The sequence below is a fragment of the Mus caroli genome, unplaced genomic scaffold, assembly GCF_978045245.1.
Source record: "Mus caroli unplaced genomic scaffold, Mus_caroli_1 scaffold_7, whole genome shotgun sequence".
In the NCBI taxonomy this organism is placed as follows: domain Eukaryota; kingdom Metazoa; phylum Chordata; class Mammalia; order Rodentia; family Muridae; genus Mus; species Mus caroli.
The window spans coordinates 32,584,847-32,609,804 of NW_028227262.1; the positions used below are offsets into that span (position 1 = coordinate 32,584,847).

The following is a 24,958-nucleotide window of genomic DNA, read 5'->3' on the forward strand; positions in this document are numbered from 1 at the left end:
CTAATAACAGTGGCCAAACTTTTTACAGTATTTGCTTGATGTAGAATTTACTTTTATGTACTACTCCTTGATCTGTTGTACTTCTTTAGAGGGAGTTTTCTAAGATTTTTTCATCAGTACACACTTGTCTATGTATTAGTTAAATTGAGAAGCACCCAGGAGATTAGTAAAGTACACCTCTAGGTGTGTCTACAAGTGTTGCTAAAGGATTGAGGAAGGCAGAGGGTGTCACACTCTTACTGTGGCAGCACCACCCCTCAGTTTGAGGCCCAGATGAAATAAAAGGCAAGGAGGAAGGAGCTCAACTACAGGCTTCCCTCTGCTTCCCAGCCTCCAGGACAGAAGCTCTGTCCCCACCCCAGCTGATAGCTGACATTTCAGGAAATGTGAGCTTGTGAGCCTGAACTTCACAAGGCTAGGTGGTTCAGCCTTGTGCTTAGGCTGGGACATAAGATATGGCTTGTTACCCTAGTGCTTAGGCTGGGATGTAAGATAGGGCTTGTTACCCCTTTGCTGTGTCTTCCCCTCCAGCAGGTGGCTGAGCTGAATGCAATTGTAGCACAGTGGCATAAGCATAGAAGTTATGATTAAATAGCAGGTAAAAGGGGGTTTTGTTGTTGTTTCTGGTTTTTGTAATATCATACTTCTATTGGACACATCACATGAAGAAGCTGGTAGGATTGACTGAACATTGCTCTAGGTGAGTCAGGGAATGAAGTGCGTTGACTAAAGGACTATACATTTCTGTAATGTTTTTCCTTCAGTAATAATCTAACCTTAGCTTATTATGAGTCATTTTACTTTGTAGACTTTTTATCCTTTGATAATAACACTTAAAACCCACATACATGCTAAGAGTGGTGGCTCACCACCTTTAACCCCAGCACTCTGGAGGCAGAGGCAGGAGAGTCTGTAAATTCAGCCTGGTCTACGTAGTCAGCTCTAGGATAGCCAGTACTATGTAGAAACCTTGTGTGTGTGTGTGTGTGTGTGTGTGTGTGTGTGTAGGAAAAGAAAAGAAAGAAAACATTTTACAGGTGTTTAAAAATATTTTCTTTATATGCTAAGTTTAGAAGCTTTTTTCTATGCAGTTTTTTTTTTCCTTTTTAAATTTTTCTTTCTTTTGTTATTTGTTCTTATTTTGTTAACAACTTAAGGATGGAGTGGTGGGCTGGACCAGATGGTTCATCTGGTTATCAAAGGCCATCAGTCATGGCAACCTGAATTCAAGGTGGAAGGAGAAATTAGAGTCCTGCTAGTTGTGCTCTAATCTCCACAAGAGTGCCGTGGTTTCCCACCCCTGTAAATAAGCAAAAACCAGCACAGTCTATCAGGGTCAGCTCCACATCCTATCCTAGAAGTAAAGCAAAGGTGAACTGCACTAATGGATTTCCTCTTACCTTATATGGTAACAGTGTGTTCTAGATGCCCTCCTAAAGGGACTGCCTGATGTATATTTAAAAACTAAAAGCTAGGTCTATAGAACAGGACATGCTATGAACACAGGAACCACAGCACACTGCTTACCAAGTGCTCTATACATCATTGCATTGTATGTCTTTTGTTTTGTTGGTTGGTTTTGTTTTTGTTGTTGTGGCTGTTTAGTTTTTTTAAACAGGATCTTACTATGTAGCCCTGACTGTCCTACCACTTACTATGTAAACCAAACTGGTGTTTGGTCACATTCAGAAATCTGTCTGCCTTTACCTCCACCTCCTAAGTGCTGGAATTAAGGGTCATGCTCAACATTTTTATTTGGTTTTGCACTGTTGATTGTTTTTGCACTGCTTAGGATAGAACTCATGGCCTTAGGTTTGCTAGGTAAGCATCATTGAGTCACATCTTTAATCCTTTTTTTTTTAAAAGACAGAATCTGTAACACCTACCATAAAACAACTATTTGAAAACTCTGAGAGGTATGCTGTAAAGGTAATTTCTTTCCACAGAAATAATGCTTCAGAATCCAGTCTAGGCTAACAAGCACATGAGACAAGAAGTATACTTGGTTTTATTCTAATACAGGTGGAGACTGTGTCTTTTCCCTGTTGTCTGGAGTCTGGACTTATAGTCTTGAAATTGGCTAGTTTTAAAAGAATTAATGAGCCGGGCAGTGGTGGCACACGCCTTTAATCCCAGCACTTAGGAGGCAGAGGCAGGCGGATTTCTGAGTTCGAGTCCAGCCTGGTCTACAAAGTGAGTTCCAGGACTACACAGAGAAACCCTGTGTCAAAAATAAAACAAAAAAACAAAACAAAAAAAAAAGAAAGGAAATGAAGAAAAGGAGGAAGGTGGGTGAGCTGCTCCAGACTGTCCAGTTCCTGGAAGGGGGCAGGTAGGGGAGACAAAAGTTTTACCTGGTGAGAGAGATAAAAATATTTGCATAAGGGCTAGGCTTAGGATCTCATGCCTTTAATCCCTAGTAAAACTCTGTCTGAGAGAGGGAGAGGGAGAGGTGAAATTACAAGGTGGTGGAGGGATTATTAGTCCTTAATGGGCAAGCCACCTTTGATGGGGGGAGGGTCATTTCTTACAGAATTAGGACTGTATTTATTGTCTCTCCATATCTTCAAGATTTTTCCACAACCTATAAGTGGGCCTCACTGTGAGTAGAGAAAATCCCAAGAAAAGCCCTGAGTTCAAACTGAAGGAAATGGAAAAAGCAGTATAATACTCAGAAAAAAAGCACAGAAAGGCCTTGTTTTTCTTTTTTCTGTTTCTTTCCTCTCATGCTAAAAAACTCAAACAGTTCTATAATAACAATAGACTGAAGTATAGCAGGAACCTGAGGGTGGAAACCATTCTCTCTGATGAGTGGAAAGGGGTCCCAAGAGGTTGAAATGAACCCTGTTTGCTTTCTCCACTAAGCTGCTTGCCTCCAAACAGTCACTCTTTAGAAATGATGTGGCTGGGAGAAGGTAATTCTAAACCTTCTGACTAGATAAGGGGGACCCCATTTGCCCAGAAAGTAGTGAGGAGAGTACATTTACAGGAGAGTTGGGAAGTAAACTCCTTAAATGTTTTCACTAACCATTCAACTTGCCTATGTGTCCACATTCATGCTGTTCATGCACAATTTGGCCCCAAAAAGGCTTTGAGAAGCAAAGTGTGGCTTAGACCATGGCTAAGTACCAGACTAGTGATAGGGCTTGGTGCACAAGTGGAGCAAATCTGCTTAACATTGCAAAGACTTTGACACTTAGTTCAGGTTGGAACACAGAAGGCTGGCTGGGAAATTTAAACTGAGGACAGCTGGGTTGTCTCCACTGAGATAACAGTGTTATTCTTTATATGTACTTATCATTGCTTGGATTTTTACAACAGTAATCTCAGTATCTAGAACACAGTACAAAGTGGACAGACATATGAAATAGTAATAAAGTCACCAGTTCACAAGGAGTAAGAAAAAGACCAAGATAACACTGACATTAACATCAAATGTCTTAACAACTCCAGAGCTGTAGAACTATGAAAGAAAGCCAGCAGCCCTGAAAAGGTCAATCATTCCATAGATTAATGACACAGATGACTGGTCTTAGTGATTTATAGAACCCAGTAGGCAGGAAGGAAAGAAAGATCCAGAAGAGCTGAGCATCTGCTCTGCACTAGATTTTAGAACGTGTGAAACAACAGAATATGTGCTACTTTGAATGTCTGTAAAACGTTCATCCAGGTGAGCCCTGCCTGTCATGGGTCACAACACTAAAAGTTTTAAAAGTGATTTAAAATCTATTCTTCAAGTAAAACAAATTAGGGGATAAGTTGACCTTAAAAATCATAATAAGTCCTGTCAAAATTAGGTCAAAAACCAGACATGGCAGTGAACCCCTTCAATCCCAACATTTGGGAGGCAGATGGAGGTGAATTGCTGTGAGTTCAAGGCTAGCCTGGTTTATATAGTGAGTTCCAGGATAACCAGGGCTACATGATAAGACCCTGTATTTAAAAATAATAATAATAATAATAATAATAATAATAATAATAATAATAATAATAAGGTAGATGCAGGGCTAAGGACATGGCTCAGTCTGTAAACCCTTCCAGCAAGCTCTAGGAGCTCCAGAACCCATATAAAAAACCAGGGGCAGTAGCATATTTGTAATTTCAGTGCTAGGGAGGAAGAGACAAGGATTCCTGGTGTTTGCTGGTCAGCCAATCTAACTTAAATCTGTGAGTTCCCAGTTTGGTGAAAGACACTAAAAGGTGGAGAACATTTGAGGAAGGTAACCAATGTCATTGACCTCTAACCTACACACAAACACACACACACACACACACACACACACGAATGCATAAATTTCTAATGTCCAAAAAGAAATGGGCTGTCACCACACTTCCCATGATATAGCAAGATTGTGAAAGGAACCGGGAGGAACCCTGTATTCATAGTCTCCGTAGACTCACCAAAGATAAAGTAGATAAGTTTTTTGTTTGAGACATTCTCTTGTACACCAGGCTGATCTAAAATTCCATATGTAGCCAAGGGATGACCTTGAATTTCTGATCCTCTTGCCTCCACTCCAGCGTTGGGATTAGAGAGTTACAACACTATGCCTATTTATACTGTGCTGGGACTGATCCCAGAGTCATATGAATTCTGGGTGAGCACTCTCCCAGTTAAGCCAGATCTTCACCCCCACACTCACATAACATTTTTGGTGAACTAAGAAGAAATGGTATATGTGAAGTTGGGCAGATGTGAAAAGTGAAATTATTAGGCATACCTTCAGTCCCACTGTGTGTGTGTGTGTGTGTATGTCCATGTATGTCCATTACCAAAGACATATTTTCTGAATGTTCAACCTGCTCTGTATTAAAATAGCAGAGAGGGTTTGAAACTCCTCAGGTAGGTCACAGGGTCTAGAAACAGGAGGTTTCCAACCTCCTGTCAAATCAGACTCAGGATGTTTGTGATATCAGTTGAATGAATCAATGGGTTCTTCAGATTCCTCACTTCCTTTTTAAAGAGAACATTTTTCCTATCTTTTACTAGTGTGAGCTGCTTATGATCGGTGTTGAAGGTGTTTTTTTATGTCATTGCTTAACTGGACTGGAGATGATCTCATGTGACAGCATGGAGCTCTTGTTTTGGAGTTGCCATTACTTTCTAGAACAGCCATTCTGTATAGCTGCCAACATGCCCTGGGTACTCTTGCTTCATATTGCAGTGATACTGCTTTGTCAGGGTAGAATTCAGCCTCACAGGGCTAGAGTCAGTCTGCTGACCTCATGCCACAGTACAGCATGTTCAAACCTGGGAGAAACCCAGGGGTTACTCGGCGTATTCTTCCTCCTTCCTTACAAGCATGGAACCGTCACTGTCCTCGGAAACCGTATGTTGTATATGTGTGTGTATCTGTCTCTTTATAAATCTTCTCATTACTGTAGTTATACAGCTTTAAGTGGGGGGCTGGTTGCGCAGACACAGGAAACTGACCGAGCTGCTAGAACTTAGCACTTCTCAACAGCAAAGCTCAGCCAGGGCATGTGCTATTTTTAGAACGTGAATTTGAGATAATAGAGAATCCTGTTATGTTTCCTGTTTGTTTCACTCATAGCTATTCGGACTGAGTGCGAGGGGGTTTGTGTGGCTATGTAAGTCATGATTGGATCATACTAAAGCATCCAACACTCGGGTATGGGGGCCTGTTTCCATGCCAAGTAGACGTTGTTTGGGGTGTTTCAGGCTAAAAAGTTACCAGAAAATAAGCATTCCCTTCAGTGAACAAAAGAGTTTCATTTGCCTTGACGGATTGGGAAAGGCTTGGGTTAAATGTGAAGATGCCAGGCATGCATAACAAATAGGAATTTGAGTTAAAGCCAGTTTGAAATATTTCTCACGTTCTTCTTTTAATAAAAGGATTCTTATCATTGAGCTACTTGTTTTCAGAGCTTTTCCTGTGACACAATGGTTTCCTGAATCATGAATTATGTACACCTCTGTTAATTTTCATCTTTTGATCAACACCACAGGACTGTGTAATGAACTAAACAGGAAGATGATCCAGCTTTATGCAACATCCCCCTATGTTCACATTTCATCTTTAGTTCTGAATAGAAACTAGGCCATTAGATTGAATTTACTATGGGTCGATTTTATAAACACTATATAGATACTTTGTAGAAGATGATTTTTTTTTAAAGCAAAACCAGTTCTTTAGAGGGACACACACACACAGACTAAAATTAATACTGTTTGCTGGTGAGCAGTTGGACTTAAGCTCCAAACAGATTTTTTATTCTGGAGTTTGATATTTTAAATGCTGGCTTTATTAGCAGATTTGTGCCTGTGATCTGTACTCTCTTTTTCTGTTTGTTCTTATTCTTGAATCCTAAAACCTTGGCAGATCTTGTGTTTGTTCTGAAGTTATAAAAGGTCAGTTTATTTATTAGTGTTTTATTAAGAATGCTGCTAGTACATGAGCTGGAGAAATGGCACAGTAGTAAGAGTGCTTACTCTTCCAAAGGACCTAAGTTTGGTTCTGAGCACTTACAGCAAGTGAATCTCAGCTGCCTGTAACTCCAGAACTGGAGAACCTGGCACCTCTGGCCACAGTGGAAGTTGGGACTCTTATTTACAAACACATAATTAAAAATTATAAATCTGTAAGAAAGAAAAAAGAATGGTAGTGCAGGATGAGCTGGGTGATATGAAGGAAAGTATTCATAGAAGAGCCTTAAGAGAGAGGGGGACACCATTAGTTGCATCTTATACGCCATCAGTGCAGTGTGGGGCAGAAACATAAGACAGAATTGAAACATTTCAGTTGCCTTTACCTAGTACTTGCATTAACTCCTAATAGTAGAGATCTTTCTAGACCTGGGGTGACCTAACAGAATTTAGCTCAGTTATAGATACTTGCATTGCATGCAGAAGCCCTAGGTTCAGTTCTCAGTATCCCCTACATACACACACATACACACAATTTTCTGAAACATAATGTACCTGAGTTTCTTAGATTAAACCATATCCTTAGTTCTCTGTCACGTCTCTTACTCAACCTAATAATCGACTCTGGTCACTAAACTGATCTCATTGAAGCAAAAATGTAAATATTCAACAATAAGATATCTACTTCCAGCATCTCAGCTTCCTGACAGGACTAAATACATCTAGAGGCTGTAAACTGAGATCTGAATTCCTTTCTACACTTACAGAATTAACAATTTAGAGAAAAAATTCACAAAATGAAAATGTAGCTGACTACAGGAAACCAGTGTGGAATTTGAAGAAAGGGGAACTCTAGTAGTCACTATGTTTATTGACCTCATTTACATTTTGAATACTTTAAAATGTTATAATGTCTCCAGAGGTTGCTCCATTCTAAAGATTTCTGCCCCTTTCCTTTCTCAGTAACCCTGCAATGGCCACACCTTTAGGTATTATTGTTAAAGCCATATGTATAATACAGACATTTTAGACAATTCCTTGACTGTATCATATGAGCTTTTTCTACAGATGCTCAAATATTTATTGTGGCAACTTAGAACAAGTTAGCCACATACAGTCGCTGTACTTAAGTATGTTTTAAAGCTAAAGTACAGTGCACTTTAAACCTAAGTCTTTTATCTAGTAAGCTGTTACTTTAAGTGGTTGGGTTTTTATGACATAAGATTTCTCTCACAGTCAGCCCTCTGACATGTGGAGGCTAAAGGTCACCTTCAGGTGCTCTTCTTTAGGAGCTGTCTACCTTTACAGTAGGGTCTCTTCCATGACCTTGAGTTTACCGTGTAAGATAGGCTGGCTGACTAGCAAGCTCCCGAGTTTGGCCTGCTCCTGTCTCCCCAGCACTAGGATTCTATGTGTCCTTATGCCTGGCTTTTTTATGTGTGTGGGAATCAAACCCAGAACCTCAGTCTGTGCAACAAAAACAAGACTTTACTGACGGAGCGAGCCTTCTCCTCAGCTCCTTAACTTTCCTTATTAACGTGCAAAACCAGGGGGCTGGAGAGATGCTCAGCAGTTAAGAGCACTGACTGCTCTTCCAAAGGTCTTGAGTTCAAATCCAAGCAACCACATGGTGGCTCACAACCATCTGTAATGAGATCTGACTCTTTCTTCTGGTGTGTCTGAAGACAGCTACAGTGTAGTTACATATAACAATAAATAAATCTTTAAAAAAAAAAAAAGTAAAACCCGGTCAGAAGATTGGAGAAATAAAAGAGGATAGACTTTTTTCCTAAACCAATGTCTCTTTTGTGCTCAGAAGAGGGTATCATATCCCTTGCTCCTCTGCAAGAGCAGCCACTGTTAACCATTATCAACCAGAGTTGAGCTCTCTGTCCATCCCCCAGGGATGGTTCTTAATGAAATTGCCCAATACCTGTTTATCTTGTGATTGTCCCTTGTGGAAGCAGTAGTAAATTGTTTGTGTTACTTGTTTTCTTGTTATTCTCCATTGAATTAATTATATTCCAGATTACTTCTGTATTTGGGGCTAAATGGAGGAGAGGGGGGATAGGATTTACAACTAAGAACAGCTTTTGACATTTGCAATGAGGAGATCTGAAGAGCTACTGGTCATGGTTCAGTCTGAACAGAAGTATTTTTTTCGAGACAGGGTTTCTCTGTGTAGCGCTGGCTATCCTGGAACTCACTTTGTAGACCTGGCTCACCTGGAACTCAGAAATCCACCTGCCTCTGCCTCCCAAGTGCTGGGACTAAAGGTGTGTGCCACCACCACCCCCCGGCTGTGCCTGCACTTTTATTTCTTATTATGAAATAAGATTCAGTAGAAAAGTCCTAAGGATCTTCCAATTTAGGGTACTTAAATGAGTACATGTATATGTGCACACACAAGGACAGATTTGTATAAATTGGCTTTTAAGATAAAGTAATATGAGAGCCAGCAGTTAAGAACACTTGATAATAAGCCTAATGCATATGAGCAACCCCACCCTCTCTCACACATGCACAATTAAAGTAAAATGGCTTAAAAATAGTTGCCACCAAGCCTAATGTCCTAAGTATTAGTTCCCAGGGCCCACATGGTGGAATGAGAGAGCTGACTTCTAAAGGAGGTCTGAGGTTGTTCTCTATACACTCACACACACACACACACACACACACACACAATAAAGCAATGAAATAAAACTTTTAAATAAAAGTAATATATTTCCCTATGGCTCTCAGAAATAGATATTTAAGCTACAAACCTACATGTATTCTCTGGTTATATTACTTTTAGAAAACAGTTTCCTAGGGCTGGTAAGATAGCTTAGCAGGTACCCTGCCTTGCTACCTTGCCTGACAGACCTGAGTAGCTTGATTCCCCAGGATCCATATAGTGGAAGAAGAGAATTAGAGAACCAAGTTCTGCAAGTTGACCTTTAGCCTCCACATATATGGGATACAAAAGATGGATAGATGGATGGATGGATGGATGGATGGATGGATGGATGGATGGATGGATGGATGGGAGGATGGATGGGAGGATGGATGGACAGACAGATGGATGGGTGGATAGACAGACAATAAAAAGCTATTTAAGACTTAATCTTCTCAGAGAGAGCCAGATGTCTCTGTAAGTGTGTTGGGAGTCAGGTGTAGATCAAAACTGAAGCATGGCTGAGGAGAGCATATGAAGGACTTAGACTGAACATACCCCAGCCTTACTATCTTTCACAGAAAACATTTGATCTCTGATTCAATATCAGTAATTGTTAACATATATGTGTGTAGTTGGTACCTCTGCAGAGAAAAGCCTTACATCCAAGTAGAGTTCTGTGCTTATGTAATCAACCTGCGAGTTCATTGTTGTTGACTTGACTGCTTAGGATTAGCCACAAGAGAAGACTAAATGCAGCACACTTGGATTTCTAATGTTAGTCTCAGATTTAGCTTCATCTCTAAGTAGTCCTTAGTCTTTAAAGCATCCCACCCCCACATTATCTTCAGGCTCCTCGAGTTAAAACTGAAGAACAGCTGAATTGCAAACTTAACAACATAGGTGAAAAGCCTACTCCTTTAACCTAAAAGTAGATCATTTTAGTATTTAGGTACATATTTTTTTATTTAGTGCATATGCATATTTTATAACCATTTGTGTAAGAGACTAGTTTTTTTTTCCATTACAACAATTCAGAGTATTTGAATTTAAAATTAGAATTTTCATTCGCAGAAATAACCCTGCTTTCAATTTCCATATTGGAGTCTCATTCTCTTACGCTGGAAACAAAGGCCCCACTGTTCTTCACTCTTCTCCTTCATCTCCAGCACTTTTTAACTAACATCTTCTGACTGTTGCACTCTATGTGTGAGTAATCCTCTCAGCAGTCTCTTTTCCTCCAACCTTTGGCCCTTAAGTAAAAACTACCAAGGCAGAAGATCTGGAAACAATGTGGAGAAACATTGCAGACAAGGTAGCTTAGCCTGAGCTCATCCAGCACATGATAGAGTAACGTTCCTTTTTCCTTCCTAATCTCAAAGATGCATGGTTTTGTTCATAGCATTCATTAATTACACTCTCTGTCTGGTGTTGGTAACCTCAGGCAGCTCACTGGCCTTTGACAGCTCACCTTGCTGTCCTGTGTATGCTTTGTCTGTTCTCTTCCTGTTTTATGGTACGAAACTTTGATTTATTTTTTAATTGCAGTCAGTCGTCAGTTTTCTCCTGCCACTATGTTCTGGAGATAAAACTCAGCTCATCAGGCTTGACTGCAAGTGCCTTTACCTGCTCGGCCATTCTGTGGGCCCTGGTTATTTTAAGAACCATAAGTCGGGCTGGTGAGATGGCTCAGTGGTAAGAGCACCCGACTGCTCTTCCGAAGGTCTGGAGTTCAAATCCCAGCAACCACATGGTGGCTCACAACCATCTCTAACGAGATCTGACTCCCTCTTCTGGAGTGTCTGAAGATGGCTACAGTTTACTTACATATAATCCATAAATCTTAAAAAAAAAGAAAAAAGAAAAAAGAATCATAAGTCACAGTTTCAGAGGGAATGGGTGGAAAAAATAAGGACTCAAATCTGTCTACTAGGCAGACTAGCACACTTCAAACCCATTTACTTACTATGGATGGCCTGGTGTTTTGAGCTTAATGTTGCCAAACAATAGAGTTCTGTCATGTGATGGCTTCTCAAGAGGAAGGGTGAAAGGCTAAGAAACTGATCGTCTGTTCCTTCATTGGTAATAAGCTCAAAGAAGTTGACGAGATTTCCTTTAAGTAAGTTGCCAGCTAATAGCTACTTTTCATTCCTGTTTCCTCTTCCTCTTCCTCCTCCTCCTCTTCCTCTTCCTTCTTTTTCTCTTTTTATAGCTCTTTATCTTCAGTCTGCTAACTGTCTTTAATATTTAGAAGGTGTTTCTTTGAAATTCTGGGGTTCTCTGCAGCTTAGTGGCAAAGCAACAGTGATGAAGTTAAGTGATTAAATGATGTCATGGTTTTGTACTTTTTCCCAAAATATCTGTGACAACTGATATTTTTACAAAGAACAAATTAAATAAATCTTTGTTTCCACATCAGATAACATTCGTATATTTTTAGTAGTTTTCTTATTTTCTGAAGATGTATTTTATACTTATGTAACTACCTATTGAAAAAGCAATTATTCAATGATGCTTGGTGGAGCATAGTGAGGCAGGCTGTAGGGACCACATGTAATGTCCCACAGTAAGGAGAGTACAATATGAGCAGGGTGCTGTAGGTTATAGATTGTCATGATAGAAAATGACCAAGAGAGTAGAGGGGATACTGAATGATTTAGCTTGGCAAGATTTCTCCCAGAGGCAGTAAGACAGGACAGAGAGCCAGGTCAGACATTGAGGATAATACATATCAAGGAAGGATTTCTAGCTGAAACTTACTTAGCTAATTTTGCTAGAATTTTATTTTTAGAAAGGACACAGATATGCCTAGGAAAAAAGCTCAGAAAGCTTTGAAGACTCTTTGTCAATCCCTGACTGGCATGTTCTTCACCTAAGATTTAGAAATCATGAAATAGCTATCTAAGAGGAGTTTCAAGAGAGTTTTTGTCCCTGTAACAGTAGTTCAATAAAACAGCTTTTCATGTGGTAAATAACAGTGCACTTAAAAAGATTTCTTTTTATGAGTGTTTTGCCTGCATGTATGTATATGCACTATGTGTATGCCATGCCTGCAGGGGTCAGAAGAGGGCATCAGATCCCCTGGGAATATATTTACAGATAATTGTAAGCCCCTGTGTGGATGATAGGATTCAAAACCAGGTTCTCTGCAACATTAGCATAACCTCTGTGCATAACCTCTGAGCCATCTCTCGACCCCTTTTTAACATATGTACATGGTGCATATGTGTTTGTGACTACATGTGCACATGTGTGAACATGGATGTAGAGGAATAAAGTTGATGTCAGGTGTCTTCCTCAGTTGTTCTCTGCTTCATATATTGAAGCAGAGTCTCTCCATTTGAGCCTCAATTTGTCTCTGGCTAGTCTACTCCACCAGTTTGCTGCCGGGATTACAAGTAGGCTATCACACATTACCTACCTAGCAGTTACCATGGGTGGGAGTGGGGGTCTCTGGATTTGAACTCAAGACGTCTGATATTTGCCTGACAAACACTTTGTCCACGGATCATCTCCTGCCCTGGTTACCTTTTTTTAAAGAATAGTTTACCCGTGCTTCCTCTAAATGATAGTTACCTGGTAGTGTACTGAGTTATGATGAGTCACTGTCTGCTTTTGAAATTGCTGCGTTCCTTTATTTAGCATGGAAGATAGCGCTTCATTTGGAAGATTAAGTCAGCCTGGGTTCCATGGTTATTTGCTCTTTCCCTTGTTCTTATCTTGAACCTGAATTCTTGTACATGCTACCATGCACTCTACCATGGAGAGACAGTCTCAGCCCAAGAATCTTGTTTCTTTGTTTGTTTGTTTGTTTTTCTTCCTGAAGAAGCTGCTCTACTGAAACTGTCAAATCAGTGAAATGTCACTTGCATTGGATGCTTACAGTCTAGGTTCAATTCTTAGTGCAACCAAAAAAGGGAAGGAAAAGGGAAAACATTTATAATGTTTTTTGTAGCATTGTATATTATCTTCATTTAAAATAACAAGAAGTAAAAGACTTAGACACGGGTTGTTTTTTTTTCCTCCTCCAAATTAAGCCCAGGCTGACCACAAACTCACAATCTTAATAGCCAGTTATATTTCTGAATAACACTAATGTAGTAATACCATTACAGTTCCACACAAAATTAAGTAGATTGAATGTCATTTTAATCTGTCTAAAGGTAAAAGTGCCCTGGACCTTTGAGAACCTTGAAAACAATTGTGCCTTATGGGCTTTGGGTCTGCAGACTTCCTCTAGTCTTGTTATCTTAAGAATATTGGACTCTTCATCTTACTTACAAAGTAAATTTCTACACACCTCTTCATCTGCTAGGAAGGATTTCTTGGGAGTTTCCCAGCACTTCCTCATGTAAGGCTCTGTGTCACCATGCAGGATTTATGGTGTCTGCTGCTAGGAAATCATTCCCTGCAGCATCCTTTGTTTAGGTGGTTGTCATAGATTAAAATGTACCCTCTAAAAGTTCATCTGATAAAACATGATTGCTCACATCAAATGTTAATGGTATTTGGGGGAGGAGCCATTGAAAAGTAATTAGGATAAGATAAAATTCTAGTGGTGCCCTCACAATGGCCTGAGCAGCTTCATGGAGAAAGAACACTGTCAGCATGCTTGCCCCATCTCACCATGCAATATCCTGTAGTGTATTAGGGCAGCAGGAAGGCCTTGACCCAAGTGCCAGTGCTGTACACTTCTCCATCCAGCTTCCAGAACTGTAAGCTAAATTAATTTGTATCTCTGTCAATCACACAGTTTTTGAAATTTTGTTATAGGAACAGCACACCAGATAACAGTGAATATTATAATATGTGGTTCTTTTGAAATAGGCAGCACCTTAGCAAGTAGTCTGAAATGCTTATTATACTGTACTTTGACATTTTTACATTTATTTTTAGGTATGCTTGCATGTGTCTACATACATGTATGTGCAGATACATGTATGGATTCTAGGCATCAAATTCAGGTCATTGAGTTCCTCTACCCACAGAGCATCCCTATACTCTGTTGTTGAGATAGGGTCTCTAGATAACCCAGGCTGTCCTGGAACTCAGTGTGTAGATCAAGTTGACCTCAAACTCACAGAGATCTACCTGCCTCAACTTCCTAAGTGCTGGGCTTAAACAAGTGCCATCATGCCCCATCTCTTTATTAGTTTTCAAGTATCTTAGCTAGTCTGAAGTGGTCAGTAACAATATTCTTTTTTGGAAATCTTATAACTCTGCTACTAAGAAACAACTCTGTTGTTCTCCATTCTGAAGTAATTCGTTCTAACAGTAAAAGAAAATGCTTTCCCTGTTGAGGTGCTCATATGACCATTTCCAGGTCCTTGCTTTGTAGTTTTTCTGTTTCCCTGCCTACTGGCTGGTGTTAGCTTTTATGTAATTGAGAGCTGCTGAACTCAAACAAAAACCTCCCTCTCCCTGAATTCTAGTGGAAAGTTAATACAATTTTGGACTTTGAGCTGAGCTAGCTTCTGAGGGGAGAACAGAAGAGTCCTTGGGGGGAGATGCAGATTCTCAGCTGACTGGTCCCTTGTCTCATTCCAATGCCCCTTGACTCAATGCTCTGGCTGTCCTGGAACTCTGTTTAGACCAGGCTGGCCTTGAACTCAGAGAGATTCACCTGCCTTTAACTTCCTAACTGCTGGTATTAAAGGCATGTACCACTATACTCTGGTTATAGGAGTTTCTGAGATGATATCTCACTGTCTATTTCCTATATAAACCATGTTGGTCTTAAACTTATAATAATCCTACAGCCTCATCCTCACAAATGCTATAATTTATAAGATTCAGTCTTATAAATTGGGCTAGAGAGATGATTCAGTGGTTAAGAGCAGTTGACTTCTCTCTTCCAGAGGTCCTGAGTTCAATTCTCAACAATCTTATGGTGTCTTACAACCATCTATAATGGGATCTGATTGCTTCTTCTGGTGTGCATGAAGACAGAGTATTCATATATATATAATACATGGATAGATAAATCTTCTTTAAAATTAAATAAAGTAAAATAAACTGTACTACTAGCCTAGATTTTGTTTGTGTTTTGAGACATCCTGGCTGGCCTTGAACTCAGCAACCAATCCTGGTCATTTCAGCTAAGACCATAGGATATGTCTTATGCCCAACACCCTGACATTCATTTTATTAAAAACAAGTATATAGTGTTAGGGTCCAAGAATTGCTGAAGGAAGACCCTAGACTCAAATGGTATGCAAAGGCAAAGAATATTTATTCTGAAGAAATTACCAGTATGCAGGGGTCAACCATTCATCAAAATGGCAACAACTTGTATTCAAGGCTAGGGGAATTTTCCAGGAGGGTTTGTTAACCTCTAATATGATTGGTAGGGGCAAAGCAGTGACATTGGTACAATTTTGATTAGTTGCTATGTTTGTTAGTTTCTCTATATTTGGTGAGGCCTTGAAGAATTTTGGAAGCCAGCTCAGTTCTGGCCTTGTTACCTCATCTAGCTAGGTGTCTCAGGAACTGATTCAGCTCCAGACTTATCCTGCCTCAGTAAGGGCCATGATTGACTAGAGGCTCATTGTCAGTGGCTCCTTCTGAGGAGCCCAATATGCTACCCAGAGAATTGAAATTTTTATTCCCAAGGTTTTTAGTCCTCTCAATAGTAAGAATAAAGCTGGGCGTGGTGGTGCACGCCTTTGATCCCAGCTCTTAGGAGGCAGAGGCAAGCGGATTTCTGAGTTCGAGGCCAGCCTGGTCTACAGAGTGAGTTCCAGGACAGCCAGGGCTACACAGAGAAACCCTGTCTCAAAAAACCAAAAAGAAAAAAAAAAAAAGTAAGATTAATTGTAATGTTTTGGTCAGTAATGTAAGTTTAGAATGTTCTGATAATAAACCCAAGGGAAATAAGAATACATGCAGTACTCAGGCTTGATATTCTGATTTTAATTGTAATGTTTTGGTCAGTAATGTAAGTTTAGAATGTTCTGATAATAAACCCAAGGGAAATAAGAATACATGCAGTACTCAGGCTTGATATTCTGATTTCTACCGAGTAGATGAATGTGTGTGTGCTGGTATTGTTTTCCTATCGTTTTAGTACTTGGGCCTAAACTCCAGGTGCCACCCATGTTAAGTACACATTCTGTCACTGAGCTTCTCTCCCAGACTGTGGATTTGAATTCTTTAAATGTTTCTGAACTATAAGATGGATTTTTTTCCCCTCTGTCTACAATGATTGAAGTTTTAAACATTCATGACTTTATTTTATTGTAACTTTAGGGATATTTATGTGCTTATTTAGCTTAGAAAGCCAATAAAGTTACTGCTTTAAGAGTCTCCATAGGGATTTCAGGCGGGGGGTGGGGGGCGACATTGAAATCTAACTTACTAATACCCTAATACCCTCAAAGATAGTGCATTAGTCAGGGTTCTCTAGAGTCACTGACAACCAGGAATAGCCACTACAGATAGGAAGACATTTCATGCTAACATAGAAGCCATGACCTTTCTGAATTGCAAAAATATACACAGAGATCTATGGCTACAGTTCTAACAGGTTCTCAGCCATTGTCCAAAGTAAACACACACACACACACACAAGACCTCACTAGTCCCCATCTGGAAGAGTTTTTCCTTCATTGTATGAACCAAATTTTTTACTCAACATAAATAAGTGACCAAAAAGAAGAGCCTAACAGACAGAATTGCCTTCTGGTTTCTTGCTGCATGGAGAAAACAGATACGTGTCACACCTCTCAAGGGTCATATTTAAAAAATAAAAGCAAATTCTTTTTCAGGGCTTCCATCAGGGAGGACTCATTAATAACTGATACATAAACCAGAAACAAAGCCAGAATCAAAGAAAAATATTGAGAGAAGAAATCAGCAAAATCTAAAAGGCACCTCCTTTTAGAGCAAAGATTTTTTTTTTTTAAGATTTATTTATTTATTATATGTAAGTACACTGTAGCTGTCTTCAGACACTCCAGAAGAGGGTGCCAGATCTCATTACGGATGGTTGTGAGCCACCATGTGGTTGCTGGGATTTGAACTCTGGACCTTCAGAAGAGCAGTCGGGTGCTCTTACCCACTGAGCCATCTCACCAGCCCTAGAGCAAAGATTTAAGTAATCCACAAGCCCAGCCTCTCCAGGCAACTCACTGATTCAGTTCTCCATTCTGCAAGTTGAATCCATTAATATCTTGGAATAACCCTTAAATTTATGAAAGAACTTTTTTGTTTTGTGTGTCTTTGTTGTTGATAATGAATCTCATACAGCAGAGACTCACCTCAGACTTACTATGTAGCTCAAGCTAGTCTTGAACTTCTGACCCTTCTGCTTCTGCCTCTAGAATATTTTCTGTATCCGTTCCTTTGTTGAGGGACATCTGGGTTCTTTCCAGCTTCTGGCTATTATAAATAAGGCTGCTATGAACATAATGGAGCATGTGTCCTTGTTATATGTTGGAATACATGCCCAGAAGTGGTATAGCTGGGTTCTTAGGTAATACTATGTCCAATTTTCTGAGGAACTGCCAGACTGATTTCCAGAGTGGTTGTACCAGCTTGCAATCCTACCAATAATGGAGGAATGTTCTGCTTTCTCCACATCCTCACCAGCATCTGCTGTCACCTGAGTTTTTGATCTTAGCCATTCTGACTGGTGTGAGGTGGAATTTCAGGGTTGTTTTGATTTGCATTTCTCTGATGACTAACGATGTTGAACATTTCTTTAGGTGTTTCTCAGCCATTTGGTATTCCTCAGTTGAGAATTCTTTGTTTAGTTCTGTACCCCATTTTTCAATAGGGTTATTTGATTCTCTGGAGTCTAACTTCTTGAGTTCTGTACCCCATTTTTCAATAGGGTTATTTGATTCTCTGGAGTCTAACTTCTTGAGTTCTTTGTACATATTGAATATTAGCCCTCTCTTCTATATAGGATTGGTAAAGGTCTTTTCCCAGTCTGTTGGTTGCCATTTTGTCTTATTGATAGTGTTCTTTGCCTTACAGAAACTTTGCAGTTTTATGAGGTCCCATTTGTTGATTCTTGATCTCAGAGCATAAACCATTGGTGTTCTGTTCAGGAAAATTTCCCCTGTGCCCATGTGTTCAAGGCTCTTCCCCACTTTCTCCTCTACTAATTCTCATGTATCTGGTTTTATGTGGAGGTCCTTGATCCACTTGAACTTGAGCTTTGTACAAGAAGATAAGAATGAGTTGATTTGCATTCTTCTACATGCTGACCTCTAGTTGAACCAGAACCATTTGTTGAAAATGCTGTCTTTTTTCCACTGGATGGTTTTGAAATTCTTAGACAAATAGATAGAACTAGAAAATAACATCCTGAGTGAGGTAACCCAGTCATAAAAGAACAGACATGTATATACTCACTGATCAGTGGATATTAACCCAAATGCTTTAATACCCAAGATATAATTCACAGACCACATGAAGCTCAAGAAGAAGGAGACCAGAGTGTGGGTGCTTCGGTCCTTCTTAGAAGGGGGAACAAAATACTCACCAGAGGAAAGATAGAGACAAAGTGTGGAGCAGAGACTGAAGGAAAGGCCATCCAGAGACTGCCCCACCTGGGGATCCATCCCATATACAGTCACCAAACTCAGACACTATTTCGGATGCCAAGAAGTGCATGCTGACAGGAGCCTGATATAGCTGTCTCCTGAGAGGCTCTGCCAGAGCCTGATAAATACAGAGCCAACCATTGAACTGAGCGCAGAGTCCCCAATGGGGTCCCCAATGGAGGAGTTAGAGAAAGGACTAAAGGAACTGAAGGGATTTGCAACCCCATAGGAAGAACAATCCTCTCTTAGGATTTCAAGCATGCTTCATGCCTGTTTCCCAAGGATACTTAAAAAAAAAAAACTTAACGCATGAGTGAACAGTGAGGTGAATATTCCTCACACAAAGGTCCTTCTTTAGGCCAGAGAAACTCATATGGTAGAGGCTCTTACAACCAAGGCACTTTGTCTTACATGCTTCATTGGTAAAATGAGAGTCTAAGAAGCAAGCCTCTTGGAAATGCTTTGACCAGTTGACATGCTCCCTGCCTTTCTTTCACAATCCATTGGTTGCAAGTAATCACAGGATTACAAGGGAAATGTTATCTTGCTCATGTGTCCCAGAAGGCAAGGAGCATTAAAATATCAATCACTGGGAGCAGTTTTGCTACAAATTGTAATATTAACCTTATAAATTCAATACAGTACCTACCCAGAGGAGAAAACATGGTCCCTAGCATTCAGCTAATTATTAAGAAAATTCTTCCCTAATAGGTTTTATATTAGGTTGAACATAATTGAATAGTTAAGTAACTATTTAAGATGTTACCTCAAGTTTATTTAGTATATGAATATATGATATTACTTAAGAAAGAAAAGTGTTTATTATCAAAATAAAAATTGAAATCATAGCCAAACATGGTAGTTCACACCTTTAATCCCAGCACCCAGGAGGCAGAAGCAGGCAGTCTTTGTTAGTTCAAGGCCAGCCAGGTCTACAAAGTGAGTTCCAGGACAGTCAGAGCTGTTAGAGAAACCCTGTCTCAAAAAAACAAAATAATGAGGAGGAGGAAGAAGAGGAGAAAGAAGAAGAGGAAGAATAAAATTGAAATCGCAAGAGCTACTGGTTTTGATAACAGAAAATACATGCATTTATAAAAACTGAAGGAATAGAAATCACAGTGGTGGGACTGGAGGAGATGGCTACGTGGGTGAAAAGTGCTCACGTCAGAAGTATGAGGACCTGAGTTAGAGTATTAGGACCCACATCAAAAGTCAGGAATGGCTGCAGGTGTCTATAAAACCTGCAAGCTTTGGGGCAGAGACAGATGAATTTCTGGGACTTGCTGTCCAGTTAGCCTGCATTTAAAAGGAGGGGAAGGCAAGCTTCAGGTTCAGTAAGAGACCCTTTCTTGGGGAATGAGGAGAGTGACAGAGGACAACACAGAAATCAGTGTTGATTTCTTTGAGACTAGGAAAAGCAGAGGAGGATCTTGAATCCAACCTGGCCTGCGTAGTCATATCCTTCCTCAAAAAACAACTAAAAGATGGTGCAGTGGAGCAGTAGGTGCCTAAGCAGACCAAACCCAGGCCTGGGCTCTCAGCATGGTTTTTGCATGCATTATTGGATCTCAGAATTGCAGTGTTTTCTAAAAAGAAGTGGTTTCTCCTATCTGTAGTGTCTGGTTTTAGGGTTTCATGCCTTCTTGCCTATTTCTTGCTCACTGTTTTTTACTCCTACTCAATTGTCATTGCATAGTTTTCTAAACAGAGGATGTAAAATAGAGAAGAAGCATTGGGAAAGTGGAACTGCCTCCTGGTGCTTGATGGAAACCTTTCCTTTGTATTTATTGGACTAAGCTACCTCCAAGTGTTATTTTATTGAGAATTGTTTTTACTTTGTCAGCTCTCCTCAACCATACTTCACTTAAATGAGGAAACAAATGTTAATGTGAAAAAAAAATGTCTTGTAGCTTTAAATGGAACCAGTTGGAAGCTTTTGTCTTTTATAAAAGATGCTCACAGCTGGAGCAGAGAGGCAGATACTGTCTGTGATCTTTGCTCTCACAGTCAAACTGTTCATTTGCATTTAACAACCCTAGCAAACTGCATAATTGGGTGCGTGCAGGAGCTCATGCGCGCGTGCGCAAATTCACACACACACACACACACACACACACACACACACACACACACAGAGCGTGTTAGGCTGAAGCTTTCTGTTTATTCAGCACAGTCCTCCCAGACGCCCAGATGTAAGGTTACTGAGTTGATGCAGAACTGAACTGTACATAGACCGAGGTGGGGCACTGCGCCGCAGAGCATCCGCTATGCAGGATGTTGATGTGATGCAGCTCTGCCTGCCTGTTGTGTGCAAGCCACTGCTCTAAGATTGAAGGTGAGAAGCCCAAGGATCGCCTAGAAGCTTCATTGTGCCCAGCCCTTTGGTAGAAGATGCGTCCCCAGTGGTAGCTGCCCTCATTTACAGTGTGCAAGAGTGACAGAGTCTGCCGATGCTCCTCTACAATTTGGAAGCTGGAAAAAAAATGGAGAAATCTTACAGCCAAGAGAGGTTGTGATTTGTTTACACAATCCAAGCTTTTTCTGGTGTTCACAAACGGAGGATGGGCTTTGTGACAAGCAAAATCATCAGACTGCCTGACGGGGGTTTTTGGTAAGATAAATGTGTTATGAAGAGGGGGGTTTTCTTGTGTTTTTTATTTTTCTATATCAGCTACATAGAATTGCACCTTAGTATTTATTCTGCAGAATCATGTTGGGTGGAAAAGGTTGAGCAAAAGAGCCAGAAAAAAAAATATTTTTGCTGCTTATTCGAGTTGTGACCTTCAGATATATTCATCAGGTTTTCTCAGATAAATGTGAGCAATTAGAAACTTGGCATTTCTAGAGTGTGGGGTGCTCGCTTACAATTCTGTCTTTTTCTTTTCTTTCTTTTCTTTCTTCTTCTTCTTTTTTTTTTTTAATGTCTTTGAATTGTTGTAATTACCTCCCCCTTCCCCCACCCCCCAGAATTTTTCTAAAGTCTGCAGTGGAGAAAGGAGAGAAGAGAAAAAAAAGCTTTCATCCTGTTACTGGGTCATTCCCCTGGAACAGTAGTAGGCTGAGAACATGAGTATAGATGTGAAGGAAGGCATGATAAGGAAGCCTGTCTCTGGCTCCTTGTCATTGCTGGTCAGTATCCCACAGTGGTTTAAGCTTCATCTCTTTGCCCTCTATTATAACTGAATTTCCTTTCATGTTTGCTTTTGCACATTTTTCTTTGCCAGACCCAATTCTGTCACAGAGCCTTTTTCTGTTATTGTTAATACACAGTGTTCTTTATCAGAGAGTAGACAGGTGTAGACAACAGCCCTGAAGCACAAAACCTGGGCCTCATATAGTCCAGCACCACAGGGAAAGAGACAAAACAATCCTCAAGTAGTTCCTGGTCCCTAAAACAAAATAATGGACGCTTTCTGTTTAAAATGTAGGTTTTGATTTTAGCAGACTTAAGCTTCTTAATTTTAAACCTTAATTTTATTTTAACTAAATTTATTTTAAATTTAATTAAAACTAAAAAAGCTAAATTTTAAATAAATAGAATTATTTAATTTTATTTAATTTTAGCTTTATTTCAAGTTAAAGAAATGGATCTTTATAGAGAGTTCCAGGAATAAATAAATAAATAGAAAAGAGAAAGAAGGAAGGAAAGGAAAGAGAGAAGATTACAGTAGGTCCATGAAGTCCTGCCAGGATCACCTGGCTCTAGTCCCGTTCTGAGCTGGGTACTATTATAATTTCTAAGGATAAAGGTTTCCTTTTCTTCACTATAACTTGGCCATGTGTGGTTTGGAGGTCTGTGACCTGTTTCATTGACCAAGCTCAAATATTGTCCTTGGACCCCTCCTCTCACCAGTAGGCACAGCCAAGTTTCCGAGCAGCTTAGAGTGGGCACAGAAGCTGTCCATTGACACCTGCCTTTCTGCTGACTCATTGGTTATGTAAGCCTTGAACACAGCCATCCATACACCCTCTAGGCTGGGAAATAGGGACTGCCTGTTTACTCTCCTTGAGCTCTCCCTTCAAGCCTTTTTGTTCACATGGTTCCTAGGCTTCATTGCAGTGAATAGCTACACCCTTTTTCTCATTTTGAATTGCTGCATTTTTAAACTCTAATTGCATCTCTCCATGATGAAATTCCCATCTGTTCTCTTGGCACATGAAACCTTCAAAAATAGTGTTTTCTCTTACTTTTTGCCTGATTAAAGTAAGGACTTCCTTTTCTATCTTTGAGGGCTCAGTTTGAATGCCTCATTATAGGTGCCTCTGAACTTTCCATGTAAAGTAGGAAGGCTTCCTTTTTCTGTTACTGCTTTCCTCAAAGTACCCTGTTCTTTTCTTCATGGTGGTTTCTACAGTTGACATAGTTGAGTTACTGGTTTCTGTGTTTCTGTCACTTGCCATTCAACTGTGAGTCTCAAGAAGGCAGAGATATTTCATTCATTGGTAAATACCCAGCAAATCACACAGTGGATCTTACAGAAGGACTGGTGGACAGTAACATGCACACACACCAGGGTGAAAGCAAACAGGGTGAACACAGTGTGGAGAAAGCCCATGTGATGAAAGTGAAAAGTGAGAGACTATATAGATTGAGGCTTGAAGAGATGGGGAGGAATAGATGTAGGGCCAAAGAACATGAGACTGCAGAGGCCACATTCAGATTCTTAGGGTTTGGAGGGTCTGGGGAATGTTTTGAGCGTTGTTGGTTTGGGTGCTAGATCTTCATGCATGATTAGGCAAGTACTGTACTACCTAACTATACCCCAACCCCAAACTCTTATTCTTTATTTTGAAAACTGGAGGGCTAAGCTTGGCAGTGGTAGTGCATGCCTTTAGTCCCAGCACTCTGGAGGGTAAGGCCAGCCTGGTCTACAGAAAGGGTTCCAGGATAACCAGGGCTACACAGAGAAACCCTATCTTGAAGAAGAAAAAACAAAAACTAAAACAAAAAAACAAAAAACAAACAAAAAAAAAAAACCCTGGAAACCTGCTAAGGGAATGTAAGAATTCACTTAGAGTTGGATTCTTTTCTTTTCTTTTTTTAATATTTTATTTATTTTTAGAGTCTGGGTGTCTTGTCACACTAGTTGACTTTGAACTTGGCTTGTAGCTGATGGTTTCTCAATTCTTTTTTTTTTTAAGATTTATTTATTTATTATATGTTTGTACACTGTAGCTGTCTTCAGACACTCCAGAAGAGGGCATCAGGTTTTTGTTACAGATGGTTGTAAGCCACCATGTGTTTGCTGGGATTTGAACTCAGGACCTTTGGAAGAGCAATCGGCGCTCTTAACCGCTGAGCCATCTCACCAGCCCTTCTTTTCTTTCCTTTTCTCTTCTTTTCTTTTCCTTTTTCTCCTTCAACTCCACAGAGAATCTAAATGAATACAAGTAGATCCTTTAAGACCTACTGTCCAAAAGAGAGGCATTGAGAGTGTGTCTTGAGATAGTGGCAGCAGGGATGGTTACAGAGCATTATGCACTCTGATGAAAATTTGGTGTGAAGTTGATGAGACTTGGTGTCTGGTTGAGTGTAGTGAAAAGGCAGATGATATATCAAAAGGGCTGCTGGGCTGTGGTACACTTTTTTGGCTTGTGTAACTTGTGGACCATAATTACTGTCCCTAAGTTAAGGAAGAAGGCTTTGAAGAGAGCTCTGATAAGGTTGTGCTATACTCTAACTCTTCATTCCAGGGATTAGACTGTTGCTGTTGTGAAACCTTCAGTGATGATGTTGGGGATGCAGGTAGGGCAGTAGTTTAGATCTGTAGATTGCAGCTTGTCTCTCACCATACCCTCTCCCTGAGCCATGCTGTTACAGCCTCAGGTTTTACTCTGTCATCCTAAAGTTCACTTCTGTGCCATTCCTTATTCTAGGCTGCTAGCTTGAAAGGTCTTTCCTTATTCCTTCTGTCAAAAGCTTCTTTTGAGGCTCATTTCACCATCACCTCCAAGAAGCTTTCTCTGTTTCCTTTCCCTTGTTTTGCTGTGTTTATGTTTTTGAGACAGTCTCTTTAAGCTCAGTCCACTTCCTTCAGCTTCCCAAGTGCTGGGGATATAAGCCTGCATTGCCACACTTGGTACCTTCAGGGAATATGTTGGCCAAATCTACCATGTTGTCTTAATTGGACCTTCCTTTCCCTGGTAGTTAGGTTTTATTGGTTAGATCATCTGTTCTTGGAGAACAGAGATTCAACCTTTATTGAATGGTTTTTGTACACAGAAGCAAACAATAATATAAAATTAATTGAACCAGGTAATATGGATGTGTGCATGCATGTGTGTATACAACCCACATCTACAGTGTCTATCACAACACCGTGATGTGCTTCTGCTTCTATCCCTATCTGGTTCAATAACCCT

At 40.1% G+C, this 24,958-nt stretch overlaps 1 protein-coding gene across 7 annotated transcripts in view; it reads left to right on the forward strand.

The window, feature by feature from the left end:
• Positions 1-24,958, forward strand: part of Tmcc1 (transmembrane and coiled-coil domain family 1) — a 136,500-nt gene that overhangs the window by 70,928 nt on the left and 40,614 nt on the right. Inside the window, exon 1 of one of the 7 annotated variants that reach the window (XM_021164598.3) lies at positions 4,573-5,345. The exons of 4 other annotated variants lie outside the window; for them this stretch is intronic. In XM_021164598.3, the coding sequence (XP_021020257.1) occupies positions 5,304-5,345 (42 nt within the window). In that variant the 5' untranslated portion in view covers positions 4,573-5,303. Of the gene's footprint in view, positions 1-4,572; positions 5,346-20,544; positions 21,207-24,958 lie in introns of those variants that run through there. 2 more of the 7 variants (XM_021164599.3, XM_029478751.2) reach the window with 2 other exon arrangements.